The 20421-nt window shown below is 46.3% G+C and overlaps 1 protein-coding gene across 1 annotated transcript; it reads left to right on the forward strand.

Annotated features, from left to right (window-relative positions):
• The first annotated feature begins 925 nt into the window (after window positions 1-925).
• ubtd1b (ubiquitin domain containing 1b) lies at window positions 926-12995 on the forward strand. Its single transcript, XM_036550768.1, has 4 exons — window positions 926-1003; window positions 1591-1801; window positions 11278-11505; window positions 12417-12995. Exons 2-4 carry the CDS (start codon window positions 1714-1716, stop codon window positions 12797-12799), a joined length of 699 nt encoding a protein of 232 aa, XP_036406661.1. The 5' UTR covers window positions 926-1003; window positions 1591-1713; the 3' UTR covers window positions 12800-12995.
• The last annotated feature ends 7426 nt before the right edge of the window (window positions 12996-20421 follow it).

A 20421-nucleotide genomic window follows, 5' to 3' on the forward strand; every position in this document is an offset into this window, starting at 1 on the left:
ATGTAACACAAGTAACAGATCAAGAGAAACCACTTATTAACTTAACCACTTATTAAAATGAACTTGGAACACTAAATTAATTTGGAAACTTGGCAATGTCACCACCACACCATATGAACCACTCAACTGTCAATGTGCAGAATCGTAGCCATTGTAACTAATTCATTGCGTCATACGTGTTAACAGATATGCAAATGAAAATCAGGCATGTGCAATATTTATTTTATTTTACCAATGGCAAACTGGCTGCCAAACTGTGTGACCTATGGCAAACAGATTTCATTTGAGAGTAAGGAGTCAAGACTGATGGCAGCCAGAAAAACAGGACGATCAAACACTGGTTTTCCGTGAGCTAGCTGAAAATAAGGCATATGGCGTCCAGACCAAACCACGCAGTTAGCAACTTTGCTTTCAGTCTGCATGTAGAACATTGACGATACCATGACACCCCGTTTCAGTGACCTGCAGTCTGTTGGATAGGAGTAACACACACGTCTACACCACATTGGCATCCACACTGGACATATTCACAGGCTCCTAAAACATTTTGCTACTGTTTCGACCATCCCTCACATCCACACCAAATGTAATCCAAATTAGTGACGTTTAAAGATATTCAAGGAAATCTTTAAAAAATACAATATTGTTTTGACCACAAGCTGCCTTATAGAAATATTACAGAGATTTTTGCTGCTGAAGGTATTTGTGGGCAGTGACCTTGGCCCTGATTCCGAATCGTAATTTGCATTCAACTGTTTGCAAAGTGAACCCTTTTCTAGGGGGCACTGTTTATCCGAACACGAGACGCAAAGTACACTATTCACGTGATCCGTACACTGTGCCAAGGCTTTTTGATCACGTGATGTAATTTAATACTGGCCCCCATGTACCCGCGCAGGCGTGCGAATTAGTTTTCCACCAGGAAGGGAAAGGGATTTAAACCTTGGGAAAAAAACGCAGGGGAAGACCAAGACATGTTGGAAATTTCTCGCAGGGCCAAAAGGTGTTTAAGATGGGAAATTGGATGGGGGAAGGTGTTTAACGTGGCTTGATTTAGATACGGTTATGGGAGCTGCAGAGTTGCCGGGGAAAGTTTGCTAGTAAGAAAGCTTAGACATGCTGTAGCTTGCTTAGCTGTAGCCCATCCAGAAATAGCTCATTTGGATCATCACACCGGACAGTAGAGAAGACGAATGTAGCTTTTACGCTGGGGATTCGTTCATTGATCGAAAGAAATGTTGATAGCTGGCAGTGTAGTAAATCCACATCGGAGCGAGTAAATAATGAAGTTAGCTGTTCTTGGGACTGAAGAAAGCATCCAATGTGTATATCTTAGCAGACTAGCTAGTTGCTAGCTAGCAATTAACTTGATGGTTGCACGTGAACGCATAGTCGGAACACTTTAAAACATAACACATCGGTTAGCTAATTAGCGAACAGGGAGACTCGAAAGCGATGCAAGCAATGGCTGTCCCGTACGATTTTGATAGATTATCAGCGAGCAGTAATAGCATGCTAGCTAGCTACTTGTGGAATTGTGGGCAAGCAAGCCAAGACTGTTGAATCCCTCGTGTTTTTTGGTGTTCACAGGACGGTATCATCGAGTCGGATGCAGCCAATGGCACGTTGATCCACAACTTTGTCACTCGCGTTATTTTTCCCCCACTGGAGTTATCTGCGATCTTAATGGGGATCCGATAAAAGCAGTCAGCCATGGGCGGATGTGTTGGAAGAGAGAGTGGGGACAGACAGGGCCAGGGGTCATCCAGGAGCGGCGGAAGGACCCACAGAAAGCGTGGAGGTAAGGACGTTTTTAAGAAAGAGCGCTCAGACAATAGACAACCGTTGTTGCTCGTTTGATACTAGTTGTTGCCATTGTTACTAGTTTGCATAGGGAGGTGTCGGCTGTGCATTATCCGGGTAGGCACTCTGCGGGTGTGAACAGTGGCGACTTAGCTCGCTAAATTATAATTAATAGATGTTCAGGAAGTGGACTGGAGGTCCACCTCCTGTCGTGACTGCCACCAGACAATCTGTTTATTCGTTTATTCATTCTTCCTGTTATCTGTCGCTAGCTTGTTACCCGTGACAGTTGCCAACCTCTCCGAGCCAAGCAGATAGACAGCTGGCAAATCACGGGCATCTGTTTATATTGCTCCAAATACAGCGAACTCTGGACTGTTATCGGGAGGGAGCACATAATTATGATTACAGCAAGGAGTGGCATGCCTTATGTTTGTATTCACTCTGGTCGGTTGTTGTGTATGCTGGCAAAGCGTGACGTGGTAGCTGGCCAGTTAATCTAGAAACGTTTTGCTTATCTAACATCTTTCTCCGGTTTGTTTCCTTAAAGGTTTGCTCACTTGCCACCCAAATGAAGACAGATTAATGGGTTTTTGTTCAAATGTAACTACTTCAACTCTGACGTTCGTTCCTTCATCCATAGGTAGCCAGTTATTAAAATGTTTATTTGTGAAGTTGTTGAGGCTGTTTAAGGTTTTTGACTTTGCACTAAATTGTATGTAACTAAATAATGTCAGGTGAAAACATTAATAATATAACAACAATAATAATAATAAACTTATAGATAAGTGAATGCATTTTGCTTGTTACGACTAGATCTGCTGCTGCCCTCTTAACACAAAAGAGTGTAAGCAGACTATTGTAGCCCCCATATTCCCTGCCCTATTTGTTTTGCAGACGTCCTGATGCTGAATGAGTTAGGATGATGTGACAGAACGTACTGAAAACTCCATCATGCAAAAGGTGTAATTTCAGTGCAGCGAAAAGCGAAACAGAACTATTCACGCTAGACGCTAGCATCATACAGAAATGAAGCCACGGTCGTCAACATTTACAACGTGCTGAGGGCCACGTCACGCTCGCACCTCTCCAACACGCCGTTACCTTTGCAAGTAATTCAACCCCTGGCCCGTCATTCTCACGGGATTAAATTATTAACGCCATCATTAAACTTTTAATAGCGGGCAACTGACAATGCTTCTCTCAGAATTAGAACCCAACGTCTTTTGTTCCGAAGTCCTGAGTACGTAGGCGCCACACCATTACTTCCAAACTATGGTTTGTGGCGTGCGATTTCACCTGTAGTGGGATATTTTTTCAGCGCAGCGTTAAGAATAAAACGCTCCTATCAGGCATTTAAATTACCTCAGAGGGATAACGGAAATGAAACTATCAGTGCAACTGCAGGAGGAATCAAAAATTGTTTGGTTCCATAATTTATTGAGTCAACATAGAGAGATGCCTCCTGCTGGAGCGGGGAGGCGTTCTTTGTTGCTCTTGACCTTGAAATTCCTAAGAGCGCCGTTTATTGTTATGTGCGTGTAACACTCTGTTCTTTGAAGGTGCAGTAGGAAATTGCTATGATACACACAGCTCGGAAGATTACCGTGCCCCTGCGCCAGACAAACAGAAGCTTACACCGCGGCCGCTTTATTTTTGACTCCTGGCTTTAAAAGAGACTGACGGAATCAGGACTGCTGAAAAAGCACTCAGCGTAATTGCAAATATAGACTTTGGCTGTGAAACCGAAGATACGGTTGCCACTTACAGCTGATCACAATTTATTTTTAAATATGCGTACATTAGACTGCATTTACGTGAAGGGCGTTTCCATGAACGGTTAACTGAAGAAATCACACCCATTTACTTAGAGATAGCTTATCAGGACTTGGTAAGAGTAAATTTCAGCGGGTTTTTCTGACAGGTTTCCGTTGCTAGCTTCTGTGATTTATCCGTGCTTGTTTCACAGGAAGCTATCTGCCGCAGAACTGTTTTGAGTAAGGGATGGGACACTGCAATTGTGGACACAAGTGTGGCATTGCATGCCATAATCAGGAGCGCTAACTAGATTGATGGCAATGTGGCGCAGAGCCTCAGGAACTGGGCGTGTAACCTGGAGGTTGCCAGCTCGATGCACATTTGGACTGCTGCACCCTTAGCATGGGGAGTAGTAGTTAGTATACTTAAACTGAATGCCTTTGGTAAATATCAGGCAGTATTAAAGGATGTGTAGAAATGTCACTAAGGATAAGGCCATCTGCCAAGCGCATAAGTACTGACAATAGTAGTAGTACTAATAAATGGGGAGTTTTCGGAGATGCAGCAGTTGAACAGATGGCGCATTTCAGAAGCTGCATTATGTCAGACTTGCAGCCGATATGTGCCTGTTTTCAGTCACAGGTTTGTTCGGGGTTTTTTGGTGGTTGCTGCTTTGTAGGCCACATAGGGTGCTATTAGTGGTGTGGCTCATGTACACAACCCAATGTTGCCATTTGGCAACTGGACCTTCTCCCCCTTTCAACTCCTGACAGCACCGGAGTGAGGGAGGGTGTGTGTGAAAATGCCAGAATCTTCTTCCCCCCTGCCCCTGAGGTCTATTCTGTTTAGATATCAGACCTTCTCTTGTTCATGCGCGTCTCCTGTGCAGGCCTCAGCTTGAAAGCTGAGAAAAGGTGCATTTTGTGACGATGAGTGGTTTGTGCGTTGTGGATGTTGGGGTTTCTTAGTCAGCTGGGGGCAGAGCCAAGACTGTGCTTTTCAGTTTTAGCTAGGCCCACACCTGTATTTAGTCTGAGGCTGGAGTGAGGACTATTCATTGTGCTCAGCACAGTCAGGGGTGGGTGGGAAGACTTTTGTCAGCACTGCCTTCGAAAATGTGAGAAATTGTGTCTGCAGTCTGATTGTATTTAAATGGATATGGGGTGACGCTGATCAGAGAAGGTAGAATGCAGCTAATCACTTTGTTCGATCACCTGATTCAGGAGGAGTTGTACAGCTTACATTTGGCATGTTATCCAGCTATGGGTGTTTATTTATTTACTGAAGCAGCTCAGGGAAATTACCTTGCTTAAGGGTTCAGTGGTGAGCTGGGATTTACAGCAGTAACCTTTTTGTCACAAGCCGTCTGTAACTGACTGCTGCTTGTAGCTGTTGCTCTACAGCATGGACCAATCCCTGTGCCCCTGGTGTAATGGGAGGTTCAGAGATGATTCGGGGGATATAGGCATGTCTGTCACTGTTGAATGCTGCCCCTTTTGAGCTGTCATGCTTTTAATTGCACAAATATGATTGAAAACCTTTTTAGTTGCTACCACTTTGTGTTGTCTCAGTGTCTGAGGAGGGTGCCGGAGACAGACAGAGTCCAACATCCGGATTCAGTTTGACTTGTGAAACATTGTGAAGCATATAAGGCCCCCTCAATGAGGGATGCCTCTGTCCTCTCTTACCTCACGTTGCACCTCCAGACACACCCCCATGATCTCTCATGGGCTACATCATTCCAGCTCCCCCATCTAAGTGTGTCGCCTGAGTCCTCCTTACCCACGGGGGTGGGGGGGGGGGGGGGGTGCAGCACGTCGTCTGCAGAGTGCTTATAGTGCTAATGTGTGAAAGGTATAGAGCACAATGCTAATAACGTCGTGCTTCACACCTCCCCCGCCAGGCCCCCCAGGGCTGCATGCCTCCCTTCTCTGATTTTCATTGACCGGAGCACTCCTACATGGATAAGGGAAGCGCTACCATTGTGAGAGATTGGAAGGCAGTTTTCAGTCTTAGGACCTGAGGCCCGAGTGCCCATGCTGTAGGTTTGTGGTTGCTTCTCAGAGCACCAGCCCACTGCAGCCCTCCCGCCTGGAGAGCGGGCTTCATTTCTGACAGCGTTTCATGTGTGATGCCTCACACAGGCCTGGCACAGAACGTATCTCTCCGGAATCTCCGGCCATGCTGGCAAGCAGCTGCTAACTCTGCACCGCACAGAAGTCACTGGGCATCCAGAATTGGGGTTAGTTGATAGCCGTTCAAAAATAGCCCCAGCTTTTGGATGTTCAGTTGCACTTTGCCAAGCCAGGCTGGACTGTATCTTTAGCAGTGGAGAGGAGTGGACTGTTCCTTTGCCAAGATGAAGAATGTTTTCATTTAGAGGGATGAGAGGGGTTATTATTTTTTTTATTTGGGTGATATATGTGTGACCTCCTGCTTATAGCAGATTGTAGGTTTGTGCATTGTCAGTTGCAGGGTTTTTTTTCCAACACTGAAGAAGATGAGGTTGAGTTAATGTCTGGGACCCGGCAGTGGTACCCATCAGTGGGCTCAAGGATTGCCGTCCGGCGTGTTGCTGTTTCAGCAGGAAACCGTTTGATTTACAGGGCGAGGGCCCGGGGCCCAGCCCCGGGGCGATGACTCTGGGGTGTGATGTCACTTGGCTGGCTCCAGCTCAGCATAGAAAGCCCGGGCTCCGGAAAGCCACAAGTATTCCTTAAGAGTTTCTTTATGCGTTTTAACAATATGAGAGCACATTCCATGATTGAGTCATGTTTTTACTGCCGTTATATGGCGTCTGAAGGTTTTGAGTCTCCTGTGGCGGATGATTTGTGTCTCCAATAACACTGCACTGGCTGTAAAACCTGAAGTCTTTTATAGGAGCTGTGATTCCCACAGTATGCTCCATCTTTGTGTTCTCACAGTTTTTTGCCGTTTTATAGAAAATGGAGTATAAATCGGCCCTCATGGAGCTTCAGAGCGTTTGTATGCTGCGACACAAGCAGCACTGATCAGTTAGTTAAAGTGAGTATTTAGTATATTGACTCAATTGACTCAGTGAGTTGTGCTATAAATAGTAAGAGATATTGAAGATTGACAGGTGGGAGGGATTTGCGATGTCTCTGTCTGCCAATGGCTGCACAAGTTCAAGCTTCGTGTCCTGTAGAAGAATGTGTTGGGAAGCACGCACACACCTGCATTCTGAACACACCTAGTGTTTTCTTTCGGGGCTCGCCGCGTGTGCAGCTTGGGCCGCTCACACTGCTCTCAAGGAACGAAAAGAGCAGTGGCAGGTTTCAGACTCGTAAAAGCTGAATGAACATGAATGTGGTGTTTTCTGCACCAGCGAGGTGGAGCTAGGTGCCAGGGAGCACAGCAAGATGCTTAGAGTCTCCCGAGTTCAGGATTTGCAGAGATGGATAGATAGATATTTATTTTTATCCAAAAAGGAAATTGTCTTGCCATGAGTGCACAACACAACATAAAATGAACATAAAACATAGGACAATAAGGACAATAATAGATGTATGACAATAAATATAACAATAAATACTGCAACTTCAACAGTAGCTGAATGTTGGTAATAAGATGGAATTCTTTTTTTATTTATTTTGCATTTTCTTCACCAAGGCAGCATCAGCTGCTCCAGCTCATTCTTACTTTATGCACTAAGAACAAAGCTTCCAATCTGCACACAGCTAGCAGCCATTTCATCCTGTCTGTGTTTTATATTTCACTGTATTTTTACTCAGCTGAGCAAATAAGCCCAAAGAGAGGCCCTCTCCTTCCACGTGGAAGCTGGGCTTGCAACGGCCCACAGGCATGGGAGAGCAGCTGAAAACCTACTGGGCAGCCCCTCTCGCCCAACCCCAACCCCCCGTAAAGCTGATGAGATGGTTATGAATGACGGGATGATGGCCCTGTGCACCCTTAGTTTGAAGGCTTTGTGTGGGGGCCCCCTCTATCTTCTGTTATGTCTGTGCCTGTGCCTGATGTCTGCTGTACCTGACTCTATCTGCCCCCGTTCCGTGGGATGATCCCATCATGAAGCCCTTTCGTGTGTCGGAAGGTCGGCCCACGTTCGGGGGACCAGTCGCAGCAAATCGGCACAACCCCCCACATCACCACCATCACTGCAATCTAAGCACTCAATCAGGAAGCCCACTCCTCCAGGGCGTCTGAATGCAGGTTAGACTCTGTCAGGCTTCATCTTTAATGTGCTGCGCTCCTCCTGCCCAACCCGAACGTGCATTAGAGAGGAGTCGCTGCCCGGAATCGCTGCCTGTTATTCCGAGAAGCCCTGGCGCAGATCTCCCATGTCGTCCTATGAGAATTCTGTGCTCCAAGTGTGAAGTGCATAGAGCATCTCCTTGCTATAGGACCTTACAATCAGAGGACTGATCAATGATGTCAGTCCGTTGTTAGATTAGTGTAGGACTGCAACAGTCAAAGACAGTCTAAGTCTTTATAATCTATATGTAATATGTATATATTCTATGTATGAACTTGATTATTAAAATAATCTGACTATATGCTTCCCACTAGTAGTGGCAATAATAATAAGAATCATAATGATAATAAAAATCTTGTTAACGGTGGATAATCTGATGTTATGAAAAGCAGGAAACTAAAGTTGATCTTACAGAAATGTCTCCTCTGCATTATTAGCAGTGTGAAGGATTTATTTCTGTGTCCTGAGATTACCCAAGTAAACTATGCGCTTGTAACGCATGCTAGAATCGTGAAATAGCCTTTAGCTAGAAAGTTTGCACTGCCGGTGTTTCAGTTCGTGTCGGTATAATTGCTTTCGCTTGCACAAGCAGTGACTCATTGGTGAGGTGAGTAATTTTGCTATTCTGGCTAAACTGAGCACCAGCTGAGGGTAGCAAAACAATGGGAAACTTTCATAAGAATCATGTGACGCATACCTAGACACTGATTGGTTATTGTGTAGAATGGGTTGCGTGGTATCTTCTCAGGGTTTAGACGGAGATGCAGGTCTGGGCAAATTGCACAGAGTGTTACCTAACCTGAATCTTGGGTGGATTCAGTTGCGAGCAATTCATGCTGCTTTGTGTAATGTGGTCTTCGCTCGCAGCTGGTGATTTTTCCAGCATACTTCTGCATACTTCTTGCATGTTGGACCACATACATTTAGTATTTATGACTGCTTTTGGCTTCCAAACAACTGAGGACTTTGGGGTGTGGATAGTTTGACCGTTGACTGTCAGCCATTTGTCAGTTTGAATAATGGCACTCCGAGCAACTACATTTTAAAATCAAATTTATTCCAGTTGTGAGAAGACTTACTGCAGTCCTGTGTCATTATAATGCAAAGTACAGCTCTCGAAGGTAAACCGAAATGATTTTCGAGCTCACGGACGTGCGGCGGGACTCATTTCGAGGGGAGAGCGTTTTTTGTCAGAAATGGGTCAGTTGGCACAGACGCCTGTCATCTTGGTGCCTTTTAAATTGCTTGCCTCCGAAGGCAACGGAGAGGAATGAGGGATTCGCGCAGAGGAGCGGGCGGGAGGCCGTGGGGATGGCTGGTGCGAATGACGGCGCGAAACGTGCCCGCAGAAGAATCTCACGCCGGAACGGGCCTGGGGGTGGCAGTGTACCGTGGTGGTAAGGAGCAGGACTTGTAACCGAAAGATTGCCGGTTCAATTCCCCACTGGGGCACTGCCATTGTACCCTTGGGCAGGGTACTCAACCCAGTATTGCCTCAATAAATATCCAGCTGTATGGATACATGGGTAACCTGTAAAAAATGGAACCTCCGTGAGTTGCTCTGGATAAGAGCGTCTGTTAAATGACAACAATGTCAAGTAAATGTGAATAATGGTAGCAGGGCTCCCCTCACCCAGCTCCCAGCCCGCTGCACACCTCTGTTGGAGAGGTGTATCCTGGGACAGACAAGACTAAAGCATAAATCCTTTTCTGTGTGTTGCCCTGATTACACAGCGTAATCCCGGTGTGCTATAAATAATTTGTTTGGATGAAAGTCGACCTTTTAAATACTTGGCAAAGTGGTGTCGCCGGCTCTCCCTGCTATCTCTGTTGGTTGTCAATGAGGCAGGGGGTGTGTGTTTTTTTGGGGGGTGGGGCGGGGGGTAGATTGTACAGCAGTACAGAGGGGTTGTGTAGTTTCCTTAAGGATATGGACTTTGAGTCCTGCCCAAATCTTTTGTTTGTACACCGTTAGCTCTGATGACTGTGCATCTTCATTTTCTGAAATTGGGGGGGTTTGCCTGTTTGTCCCAGGCCAAACTGCATGGAAGATGTTAAACCCAGGCTAAAATAACGTAGCATTACCAAACTTGCTCTTAACCAGCAGGCCTGTGGAAACAACCTGGAGGGTATTTTCATGTAACCCAGTGCCACCCCTTGCCAGCAGGGCACCTGTGCCCCACGGTGGTCCCCTGGAAGCTCTGTGGTGGAAAAGCGTGAATGTTTCTACACACCATGTTCAGACAGTATTACACACAGACACAAAACACGCACTCTCTGACCTTTGCTAAAAATAGGCTCTGGTGGGTAGGCGCTGGAGCCCACCAGCTCTTCTTGTACTGTACATGTAGTGGACCATTTCCAGGCTTGGCTGGGGACGATCAGCTGCCAACCTGAGCGACTCTCTCTGCTCCAGGTGTAGTGGGGGACACCCCCTCCCCCAGTGGGCTCGCAGATGCCCTGGACTGTCCCAGGTCTGGGGGTCCAGACAGACCAGGGCAGGATGCCCCATAGAGGGCGCAGGGCCTGGCGGACACTCCCTGTAAGCGAGGTTATGGCATCAGTGGAACTCTGGGACCTCTATAATGCATTACAGCAGTAAACCTGCCCCCTTGAATACATCTCTCTTCAGCAGGTAGGTGATGGCAGGTGGGAGGGAATTGTAGGCGTTGTTTGTGGGTTTTTTCCCCTGTCCTGGTTTTCCTGCTTTATTTATGGAGCCTCCACTTTGCTCCTTCGCGCTTATCTCCAGGAAGAGAGGTAATTATGTCCTTGTTTGTGGAATGTTTTTGTCTTTTTGTTATCTCTCACGCCTGGCTGTTTAGGTGGTAGAACTTTGCCCTGTGGTAATGAGGTATCATCTCTGACTGCTCTGCTGACAGATTAAAGGAACAGCAGGAGCTGAGGCCCAGCTTGCACAAGCCACAGGATCTACTGCTTGACCTGCCAGCTGTTGAGCACAATAGTCTTGACGTGCCATTGTCCATGTGTTGGTGTCTCCTCACAGGTTTTCCAGTCAGGGTTCTTGAGTGGTTCAGTTGCGAAAGGTTCATGTGAAGGGCCTATAGCTCAGGCATTGCTCATCAGGTCGTGCCCGTGTGATGGTAGCCTAGCATGACATTCTTGCTTAGCCAGGTATGACAAGGAGTCTGCAGGGGTGAGACACAGTTGGCTCTGCCCAGCTGTGGCAGGGAGGGTGGGGCAAGATTACATTGCCCAGGAACCTTTTGTTTATTGCTCACGAGCCTAGTGACCCATGGGGAGATTAACTCTGTTTGATTTATCAGTCATCGGGGAGAAGTGCAGCAGTGACCGATTTGTTGTTGGCTGTGTCACAGTGCATTATGGCACTTGTAGTATGTTGGTACCATGGGTGAGTGTATCAGAGGATTACAGGTGTCAGCTTGATACACAGTTGGCAGTTATGAAGTCATGAATGAGGAAACAAAGTCTCTGAACCGTGTGTCTCTCTCTGTCCTCGACAGGGCGGAATGAGCCCCTGAAGAAGGACCGGCCCAAGTGGAAGAGCGACTACCCCATGACAGAGGGCCAGCTGCGCAGCAAGCGCGACGAGTTCTGGGACACCGCCCCCGCCTTTGAGGGACGCAAGGAGATCTGGGACGCCCTGAAGGCGGCTGCAGTGGCCATCGAGTGCAACGACCATGAGCTGGCCCAGGCCATCGTGGATGGAGCCAGCATCACCCTGCCACATGGTAAGGCTACACTGTGTCGTTGCACCGTTACACCATTACACACTACGCAATATTACATTTGCAATGCATTCGCTCACTCGCTCTGGGTAAGAGTGTCTTTCAGAGTTTCCAGCTTTTACACATTAGCCGTTTATTTACTGAAGTAGTTTATGTAAGGCACCTTGCTGAAGGGTGCAAAAGCAGCAACCAATCCTGGAATTGAACTGGCAACCTGTGAGTTACAAGCCCTGCTCCATACCCCTACGCCACACTGCTGTCCCAGCCTGCCTTGTGTGTGTGTAAGGGAAAGCTGTACAGCAGTGTGACGCTATGCATGGAGTTATCAGGGCCAGAGGAAGGGCTTCATTTTGTTCACCTCCACTTGTAACTCTCCTGTGGATTTAGCTTACACATGAATGGCATGTTTGAAAAGTATACAGGCTTTTTATATCATGCCTGTTGAGTTGAAACCATACTTTGCACAGAACATCCATTTCAGTTTAGTGTTTGATGGTAGAACAAAGTGCTTTTTCAAAATGACTGCATGTGTTCCATTAGCTATGTAGTAGCTTGTGTCTTGCATAATGTGGCAAAACCTTAAAATGGATGATGCATGCACCCGGGTCTCAAGTAAAATTTCAAAACGCACCAATACCAGTTCTGTGAGAAGGTAAAACGTAGGGAAAGCCTTTGGCTGGACGTGCTGAGTATTTGTAGATCAGCTGCCTTGGCAAGTTCAAATAAACAGTGTCCCTGGGTTTTATTTTCTTGCTTTTTGCAGAAACCTAGGTATTGATTTCAGGCTATAATTAGAAATGCATGTTAACTAACTGCAAGGTACACTGCCAATAGATTTCCCAGAGCGCAGAGGATGGGCTGGCAGTGGAGGGGGGTGCAGCTGACGTTACCTCTCTTCCCCCCTGTAACTCCAGGCTCTCTGACTGAATGCTACGATGAGCTGGGTAACCGCTACCAGCTGCCGGTGTACTGCCTGGCGCCTCCGGTCAACCTGATCTCGGAGCGCAGCGACGAGGAGGCCCCAGAGAACCCAGAGCCGCAGCCCGCCCCCAAGAAGGAGTTCCAGCTGAAGGTGCGCCTCTCCACAGGCAAGGACCTGCGCCTCAGCGCCAGCATGGCCGACACCATCTACCAGCTGAAGAAGCAGCTGCAGGCCCAGGAGGACATCGATGCCGCCCACCAGCGCTGGTTCTTCTCCGGCAAGCTGCTCACGGACAAGACCCGCCTCCAGGACACCAAGATCCAGAAGGACTTCGTCATCCAGGTCATTGTCAACCAGCCGGCCATTCAAAACTGAGCTGGTAGGTGGGGGGGTGTGGCTCGAGGAAGAGCAAGGAAGAGTTGGACCACGCCCCCTGGGTGCCGCCACGCCCCTCTCACGGGAGGAAAAGGGTGCGAAGAAGGGAGAGACTCCAAAATGCTGCTTTTTATTTGTTAGAGTACACCATTAAAGAGTGCGATCATTTAATCACTTGACTTCTGTGTGTACTGGGCCGGCCTTGTCCAGAGAGAGACACTTGGAGAGAGGGTGGGGTGGAGGGGGGGGCTGGATTTGAGGGGGGTGTCCACACCAGGTGGCCTGCCACATGCTGTCTGAGATGGATCTGCCCCTGGACATCGTAGCTCAAAGGGTCCCTCCTGTCACTAAAGAGGTGTGTCGGGAAACACGTGGATGGGGTTGGGGGAAGCAGTCATCCCTCCAGTGTGGGATGCTTCTGATGGACACAGGGAAGACTGCAGTCTCATATCGGCTGTAGGAAGCAAAGCCTCTTGCACAGACACTCTGAGAGGGCCGCCGCATTTGGCGATCAGTGCAAAGCACACCTTTAAGCACCAGGACTCCACTGAGTGCGCCAGGAATTCTGGGAGTTGATCAGGTTGTTCTGGCAATCAGGCTTCCTGGCCCTTCTCCAAATGTGATTTGACTGTTGTTTTTTTTTTTTTTTAATTAAAAAAACTGAATGATAAGCTTTTTTGCACACTTAAATACATTGGAGTTGTGTGCCTTTTGAGGAAAGGAAGAGGAAAAAAGGAATCTGGAATGTTTTTACTGATGAGCTTTCTTGCTGCAGTACTTCACAGGTGAGATTCAGGAATTGTAATAGACGAGCTGCATTAATTAGCTGCCTTCTGTCGACATGTTCTGACCGTTTCTCGAGTGAGCTGTCGCACGTCTTTTTCAAACAGACACCGCAGGTCTCACCGGTCCTCTCCTGCTTTTGCGTTTTTGTGACTAGACCTTTGCTCTGACTGTTGTGTGTGTGTGTGTGTGTGTGTGTGTGTGTGTGTGTGTGTGTGTGTTTGAATCTCACAGCCTTCCGAGGCTTTATGCCGGAGAAGGAGGCTAATGAGATCCACAGTAGCTGGAGATGCATTTGAGAGCTGGGGGGTGGGCCTACGGAATGCAATGCCCCACCCAGGGCGTGCACAGTGTTCCAAACAGTTTTAGCACACTTTAGCCTGTACCCATCACAACGTCCTGCACCAGTGGGGTGGATCCTCCCAGCTCTCTCTGAGGGGGCGCCGTGTTGCAAAACTAGCAGGGTGAGGTCTCAGCTGGTGCAGTCCCCGAGACCGGGCAGCAGTAGGCTCCCACCTGGCTCAGAGCCAGGCTGCGGCCGAACGCCGAGGGGTTCCTGCTTCTCAGAGGAGAGCCCTGTAATCCTGAGAAAGGCCTGGCTTCCCCCCCAGAGGAGGCCCTCCTGCACCCACTCCCTGACCTGCCGAGCAGCGGCCTGCACCTGGGAGAGAGACTGAGCGAAATCTCCATTTTCGGGGGGATCTCTTCCGGCATTCAACAATAGCAGTCAGTGTCAAGTACAACATACTGAAAGTCCACTGCTGGTGGTTCGATTAAAATAAAATGCACAGATTCAAATTCAAGATTTCTATGATAGTTTATGACAAAAAAAATCTAAAATGGGAAAAAAAAAGTAAATTAAAATTCTGTAGCATCAGGTTGTATTACAGGATAACCCAGAGGACAGGCTGCCACCTTGAACCCTGAGATTAGAGAAAGAGTGCGGGGGGCTGGGAACAGCCTCCTTTCAGAGGTACTATAGATTGGTCAAATCAAATTAATTGAAAGTCTTAAAGTGGCCTCATTAGAGTGTATAATTACCCTCATGTTGCAGGATGAGCCAGAAGGGCTTTTTCCGTGTTGTCATTGGCGTGAGTCAGTGTGCTTCCAAAGGGACAAAGTGGAGGCATGTATTTTGTGTGTTGCATTTGGGTTTTCCCCCCCCCTGTCCCCAAAGACGCTGTCCCCTCTCAGGAACTGCAGTGTGTTTAATGTCAGGCTGTTGTGTTTCCCGTACCTGCCTGGGTTTCACGGTGAAGCCCAGAGCAGTTGTAGCTCTACAGGGAATGCTTCTAAAGGCTTAAGGTCACCTGAGCTGGTACTATGAGACTAGAAACGCAGGGAAAGCGTTTGGTTGAGAATTTCATACGTGGCCTTTTTAGGCCTTGTCTACTTGCTTCTGTGGGGAATGCTGGAACTGAACACTTTCCCTTTGTTTCCTTCTTGCAACTTGCAACTTTTCTGGTGAGACTAAATGAATTTAGAGCTTGAATTATATATGCATTTAAAGTAATTGTGTGTGAGTCATGTTTCACAGGGAGTCCTACTTGCGCTTTCTCTCTGGGGTTTAATACCATGCAATGCAAACACTACTGGTATATGTATAAGTTTTTCTTTAAAGACAATCCGTAATGAACTTTGACTCCGAGTCCCCATGTGATGCAGTTCGACCAACCGGAGACGTGGATGCATAGTCTGCGAAGACAAAAAGAAGCTCACCTGTAATTGTGACGTGTGCCTAATTTGAGGGAACTTGCCTATCATGGCGATCCCAAAATGGTTACGCTTTGGAAGCAACTCCTTGGATTCTGGCTGACCTTGATGAAATCAGTTTTAACCAAGGAGCCTTTAGTGAACATGTCCGAGTTGACTATTCCACAGAGCATCCTGTCTGGATCTGGTTCTTTAATAGACAGCACTAATACAGTATTCAAAATATATAGTACTGACTGGTGTCAATGCAGTGGGTGAAACAGTATTTTGAATGAATGCTTTACTGAAGAGTGTAGAGCTGCATTCAAGATGCAAGATTCATTACATGAGAAGGCACAATAAAACTATCTCACGCTTGTGGGCGAGTGGAATCAACATGTTTCAAATTTGTCACAATCATATCACAACCCCCCCCCCCCCCCACAGCACCTCACCTAATTCCAGATGAGAGCACTAACCTTCAGAGCACCATCAGGGTGGACACGATGCGACCGTGTGAGCCATGTCAGTCTTGAGATTCACTTCTGTGATAACAATCCTACCATGCAGAGATAAGCTGTTCTCTGATGTATGTGTTTATTTAGAATGTCTGTCACAGTCTGTGTGTGTTTGTATGTTCCGGGGTTTGAAAATCAGACTTGCATGAGTTGATATTTATGTTATTAAGTGTGACTTATCTTTGTAGGATTGTGGGTAAAAATCTCAGTGCTGTTTGTAACCCAAGCCATGGAAGGGGGGGGATAGGGTGGGCTTTGACCCAGAGAGACACACCCTCATAGCAGGTACAGCCAGAGCTGTAAAGCCAGGAGGATTTCTCTTTCTTCTATGGAAGGAATTGCTGGAAAATGCCAGCTCGAGCCTGCCCCTTGTCCAGATCTGGAAAACCAAGAAGCCATCCCATTTTCTATGAGCCCAGGGGGTGTTTTGGGGAAGGGGAGGGTGGGGTTGTTGGGGTGTCACATGGGAAGTGATACCTCCAGAATTTTGAGACTTGAGACTTGCAAATTTCAAGAAGTGTTTTGATGTTGTCCGAGAGGATGCAAATGTATAGAAAATCTGTATATTTAGTCTTTTTTTGGAAATATACAAGTGATTATATATTATGATAGGAATTCTGATAATTTAATATGCCTACAGTTTATTTTACAAGTGATGTGTACATTTATAAACCAATTTCATTTTCATCTTTGTTTTATAACTGTCAATTAAAATGAATAATTGTCCCTTTTGGTTTTGTATTTTTTCTATGCATATAGTGATGCACTGTTGCAGTGGTTGATTTGTGGGTGTTTGATGAATTTATGAATCAGTTTTTCTGAACTTGAAGTAAGGGATTAGCATGAGATAATTTGTTGGTTACCAGGCAGCTATTTATAGAGAAACCTAATGCCTGGTGACTCAGATTTACATATAACAGATGCAAATAACAGCATCAAATTAATCCTGGATCCAACAGACTCCAGTTTTTTAGTAGCCACCCAGAACATTTTTTTCTTTTGGTAACCTGTATTTCCAACATGAGAAATGCAGACTGTCATAAAAATGACTTGGGACCAGCTGGGCTCCACTGCTGATTCACTGTCTATTCAGTATGTTTTAAATTGGTACACCGCTGGGAACTGTCATTTTAGATAACTGTGCCAATGTAAAGCGCCATGCTAATTAAGATATAAGATCTAAAAGCAAAGTCATTGCTGAGAATTAAGTTTACGCTGCCACCCTGTGGAAATTTTGGGAACTGACTGCACTAGCAGTAGCACTAACAGCACTAGCATCAGTGGTAATGCTGAGCTGAGAAGCAGTACAACAGGTAATAAGGAAGAAGTACATAGATGTACAGAAGTATACTTATGGCTACATAAAGCCATAAGAGAAACATCTCTCTGTTTAAGGATAGTATGTGTACATATAGCATGTATCACAGCCGTTTTAGCATACATTTCATTAAGCCATAAGGTTACATATATGACGAAACTCATAGGTGTAGCACTGACCATTAACATTGATCCAGCCCACTGAGTTCAGTCTGCTTTCTGCACCTCATTTGAAATGATAGACTTGCTTTGAGCAGGCTCTTCCTGTAACCTCAGCACCACTTCTCTTCTGAAGTTCCGCAGCTCCTAGTCCCAGCGTTCTGCAGCTGTAATAATGTTCTGATCTCCTCCACCCTGTATTTCTACACATGGCGGCCATGTTTCTGCAGGAAGCCGCAGAGAGACCCTGCCTTCCAGACAGCTGCTGAACACCGAGTGCCATTAAGGTTTCACACAGAGACTTTTTTCCCCCTCGCTCCCGGCAATGTTTGCTTAGTATTCGCTTCTCCTAATACCAGACTCTGCCAGGCTGGTGTGGTCGTGTTGCGGTCACCTCCTACTTTAATCTAGATCCGGAACAGCAGGGGCTGTCTGTGATAGAGCTGACTATAACAGCAGTCCTGTGTCTGGGGAGGCTGGCAGTGACAACAGCTTAGAGGTAACCATAATGAAAAAGTAATACATATATACATAATACATGTTATACTGTATATGTTTTAGATGTTTCACATACTCCCACATACAAACACGTTCACACACTCCGTCACGCACATGTCGGTGTTTGTTGCAGCCCCTAAGACATATCGGGAGATGGTCTGTTTTTCCCGAACGTTAATTCCCTTTGACCCACTAACACACAAGCAATGGGGTGTCAAAAATGTGTGTGAAATTCCTACGCGCTACATTGGACAGCTGCAAGCAATACATCGTAGCCCCCGAGACCCCTGGAAATGCGCGCTCAACGTCTGAGCGCCACCACATGCGGCGAAACGGCTTTACGATGACAAACAACCGTTTCCGCAGGGTTTCCGCGCTTTGAACCCGGGGGCTGGCGAGGTCGTTTCATCCTGGCTGCGTCGGACTGGGGCGTGTGTCTCGGAGGCCTCCGTGCAGTGACTGGAAAAATCTACGATCAATCGCAGGGATCGCCCGCACCGACCACCCTGCTGCTTGAGTTAAAAGGCAAACGGACGAGACCAGCAATCTGTCGCATCAACGTGAGAGGAAAGATCATACACTGTCCCCTGCAGGCGGTGATGGGAAATGCGTGACTTCCTGGAGGAAACTGGAGTCGGCTGCGTGACCGGGCCGTTGGGTGGGATAAATTTTCACTCATGATATATTCATGCATGCCCATTAAGGGCACACAGTGAGGAAACTCATTCAAAATGGCTACTTCTGTTTTGCTACTCACTGAAGTATTCCTTTTTCTTTAATACATTCAGTGAAAATGGATGTGCAGTATACCTCCAGAGAAGTTCTTCTCACTTCGTTATGCAGAATTGCAGTTCTTGTGTTTTTACATAGTGAGCAAATAATTAGTATCTTGGTTATTACTTTAATTTCTTAAGAAAAAGCTGAGCTTATTTAAATGTTTTTAAAAGCTTATATTCCCTCACAGATTACAAGATAAAACATTGTTGAAGGAATGGATCACAAGTGATGGATATAATTAAAAAGTCTCCTGACTAAATATGAGATATGCTTATGGTATGGCTATATATGAAACGTATAACCATACCATTACCATATCTCATATTTAGATAGAGAGATATGGTTATATAGCCATTCACTGCATTCTGAGTCCATTTGTTACATTGACATAAACTCAAATATTTCTTTCAACAAAAGCTTTTTTTAAATGGTCGAAATTTACATGAACTTAAGGGTTGTGCAGGACATGTTACTATAAAAAAATGTGGTTAATCAAATCAGTCCATTTTCTCCTGATGTGACAGGTCTGTGCTGTGCTGTCTGTGTATTCAGTTCTGTGGACTGCTGTAAGTGGCAGCAGTGTAGCGATAAGGAGCAGGTTATGAGCTTTGGAGCTCATAACCAAAGGGCTGCTGTTTCAATTCCCTGCTCGGGCACTGCTGTTGTACCTGTTGGGCAAGGTACCACAATTCCACCAGTAAATATCCAGCTGTATAAATGGATAAAATTATAACCTACAATATTAGTCGCTCTGGATAAGAGCATCTGCTAAGCCACAGTAATGTAATGTGATGTAATCGCTTCACTAGGTCAGTTCTGTGTCCTGTTGTTAGTGATACACTAGGCCAGTTCTGTGTCCTGTTGTAAATGCTTTGCTGGGTCATTTCAGCTGTCTGCTGTAGCACTATCCTCTTTCTACCTTTTCTTCCTCCTCAGCCAACAGCTCAAGGAGCTAGTACACTCCTCCGTTGGGGCAAGACGGGAAATTTCAGACAGGGATCTTCTGGTGCCTGTGAGCTGACCGGATTCCATTTGACATCAAAGCTTCACTATCCCCCCCTCACCGCTGTCCTGCAGAGGATCTGAACCTTTCCTTCTCTCCTCTGCACAGGTTGTTTCAATCACGGGCTGTCTGCATGTCAGCAGCTTATGACCGATCTCCTCCAGACGGCCCTGTTTTTCTCCGAAACAAGCCCGCCACATGTGCTAAGTTCTTTCTTTCTTCTCCACAAAAGTTTTAGATGCCAGCAATGAGTGATGTTAATTCATTTGGCGATTTTTTGGGGTTCTGGCCTTCCAGTCATTTCGCAATTGCATGCATTTTTTTTCTGTTTGCATTTGCTGTGTTAGAGAACAGGTGATTTCGTCATGTTGTCAGCGGGTAAAGGAATCGTTTTTCTCCACGGACCTTGAATGCCGCTGTTTTTGGTCGTGGAAATTCTCATTACGATGTTCCAGTTCCTGCCACCAGATGGCACTGTATGCATAAACATTAGGTTGCGCAATACACGTCTAACGTTCACTGCTTGGTAGTTCAAGAATAACAAAAGGGATGCGATATATGCAGCAATAATATAAATAATGGACTGGTTAAATGTATGTCCTGTTTTTCAGGCAATTTTTGTAACAGTTCCTTTGCAATCTTTTAATGCTTTCAGAACCATATTTCAAAATGCAAGTGGGAAATTCTGAATACACCCAGTCATCATTACTGTAATGTAGTGCTTTGACCCCATTCCTGAATAATGAGGGTTTCTGTGTGGAAATCTGGGTTCTACCGCAGGTCAGAGGTATAATTTTCCTTGTCTCTGCTGTCTTGAATTACCTCAGTTTTGAGGGTAGCTGGCTGGGGACTTAAGTCCCTGGGCTTAAGGGTGT

This window comes from Megalops cyprinoides, chromosome 1, assembly GCF_013368585.1.
Source record: "Megalops cyprinoides isolate fMegCyp1 chromosome 1, fMegCyp1.pri, whole genome shotgun sequence".
Taxonomy (NCBI): Eukaryota; Metazoa; Chordata; class Actinopteri; order Elopiformes; family Megalopidae; genus Megalops; species Megalops cyprinoides.

What these genes read in the sequence shown, in the direction of transcription:
- ubtd1b (XM_036550768.1), top strand. Translation starts at nt 1,714, where the DNA reads ATGGGCGGATGTGTTGGAAGAGAGAGTGGGGACAGACAGGGCCAGGGG. An exon ending in GACCCACAGAAAGCGTGGAG is followed by an intron (nt 1,802 to 11,277) that starts GTAAGGACGTTT and finishes TGTCCTCGACAG; the next exon opens with GGCGGAATGAGCCCCTGAAG. An exon ending in CAGCATCACCCTGCCACATG is followed by an intron (nt 11,506 to 12,416) that starts GTAAGGCTACAC and finishes CTGTAACTCCAG; the next exon opens with GCTCTCTGACTGAATGCTAC.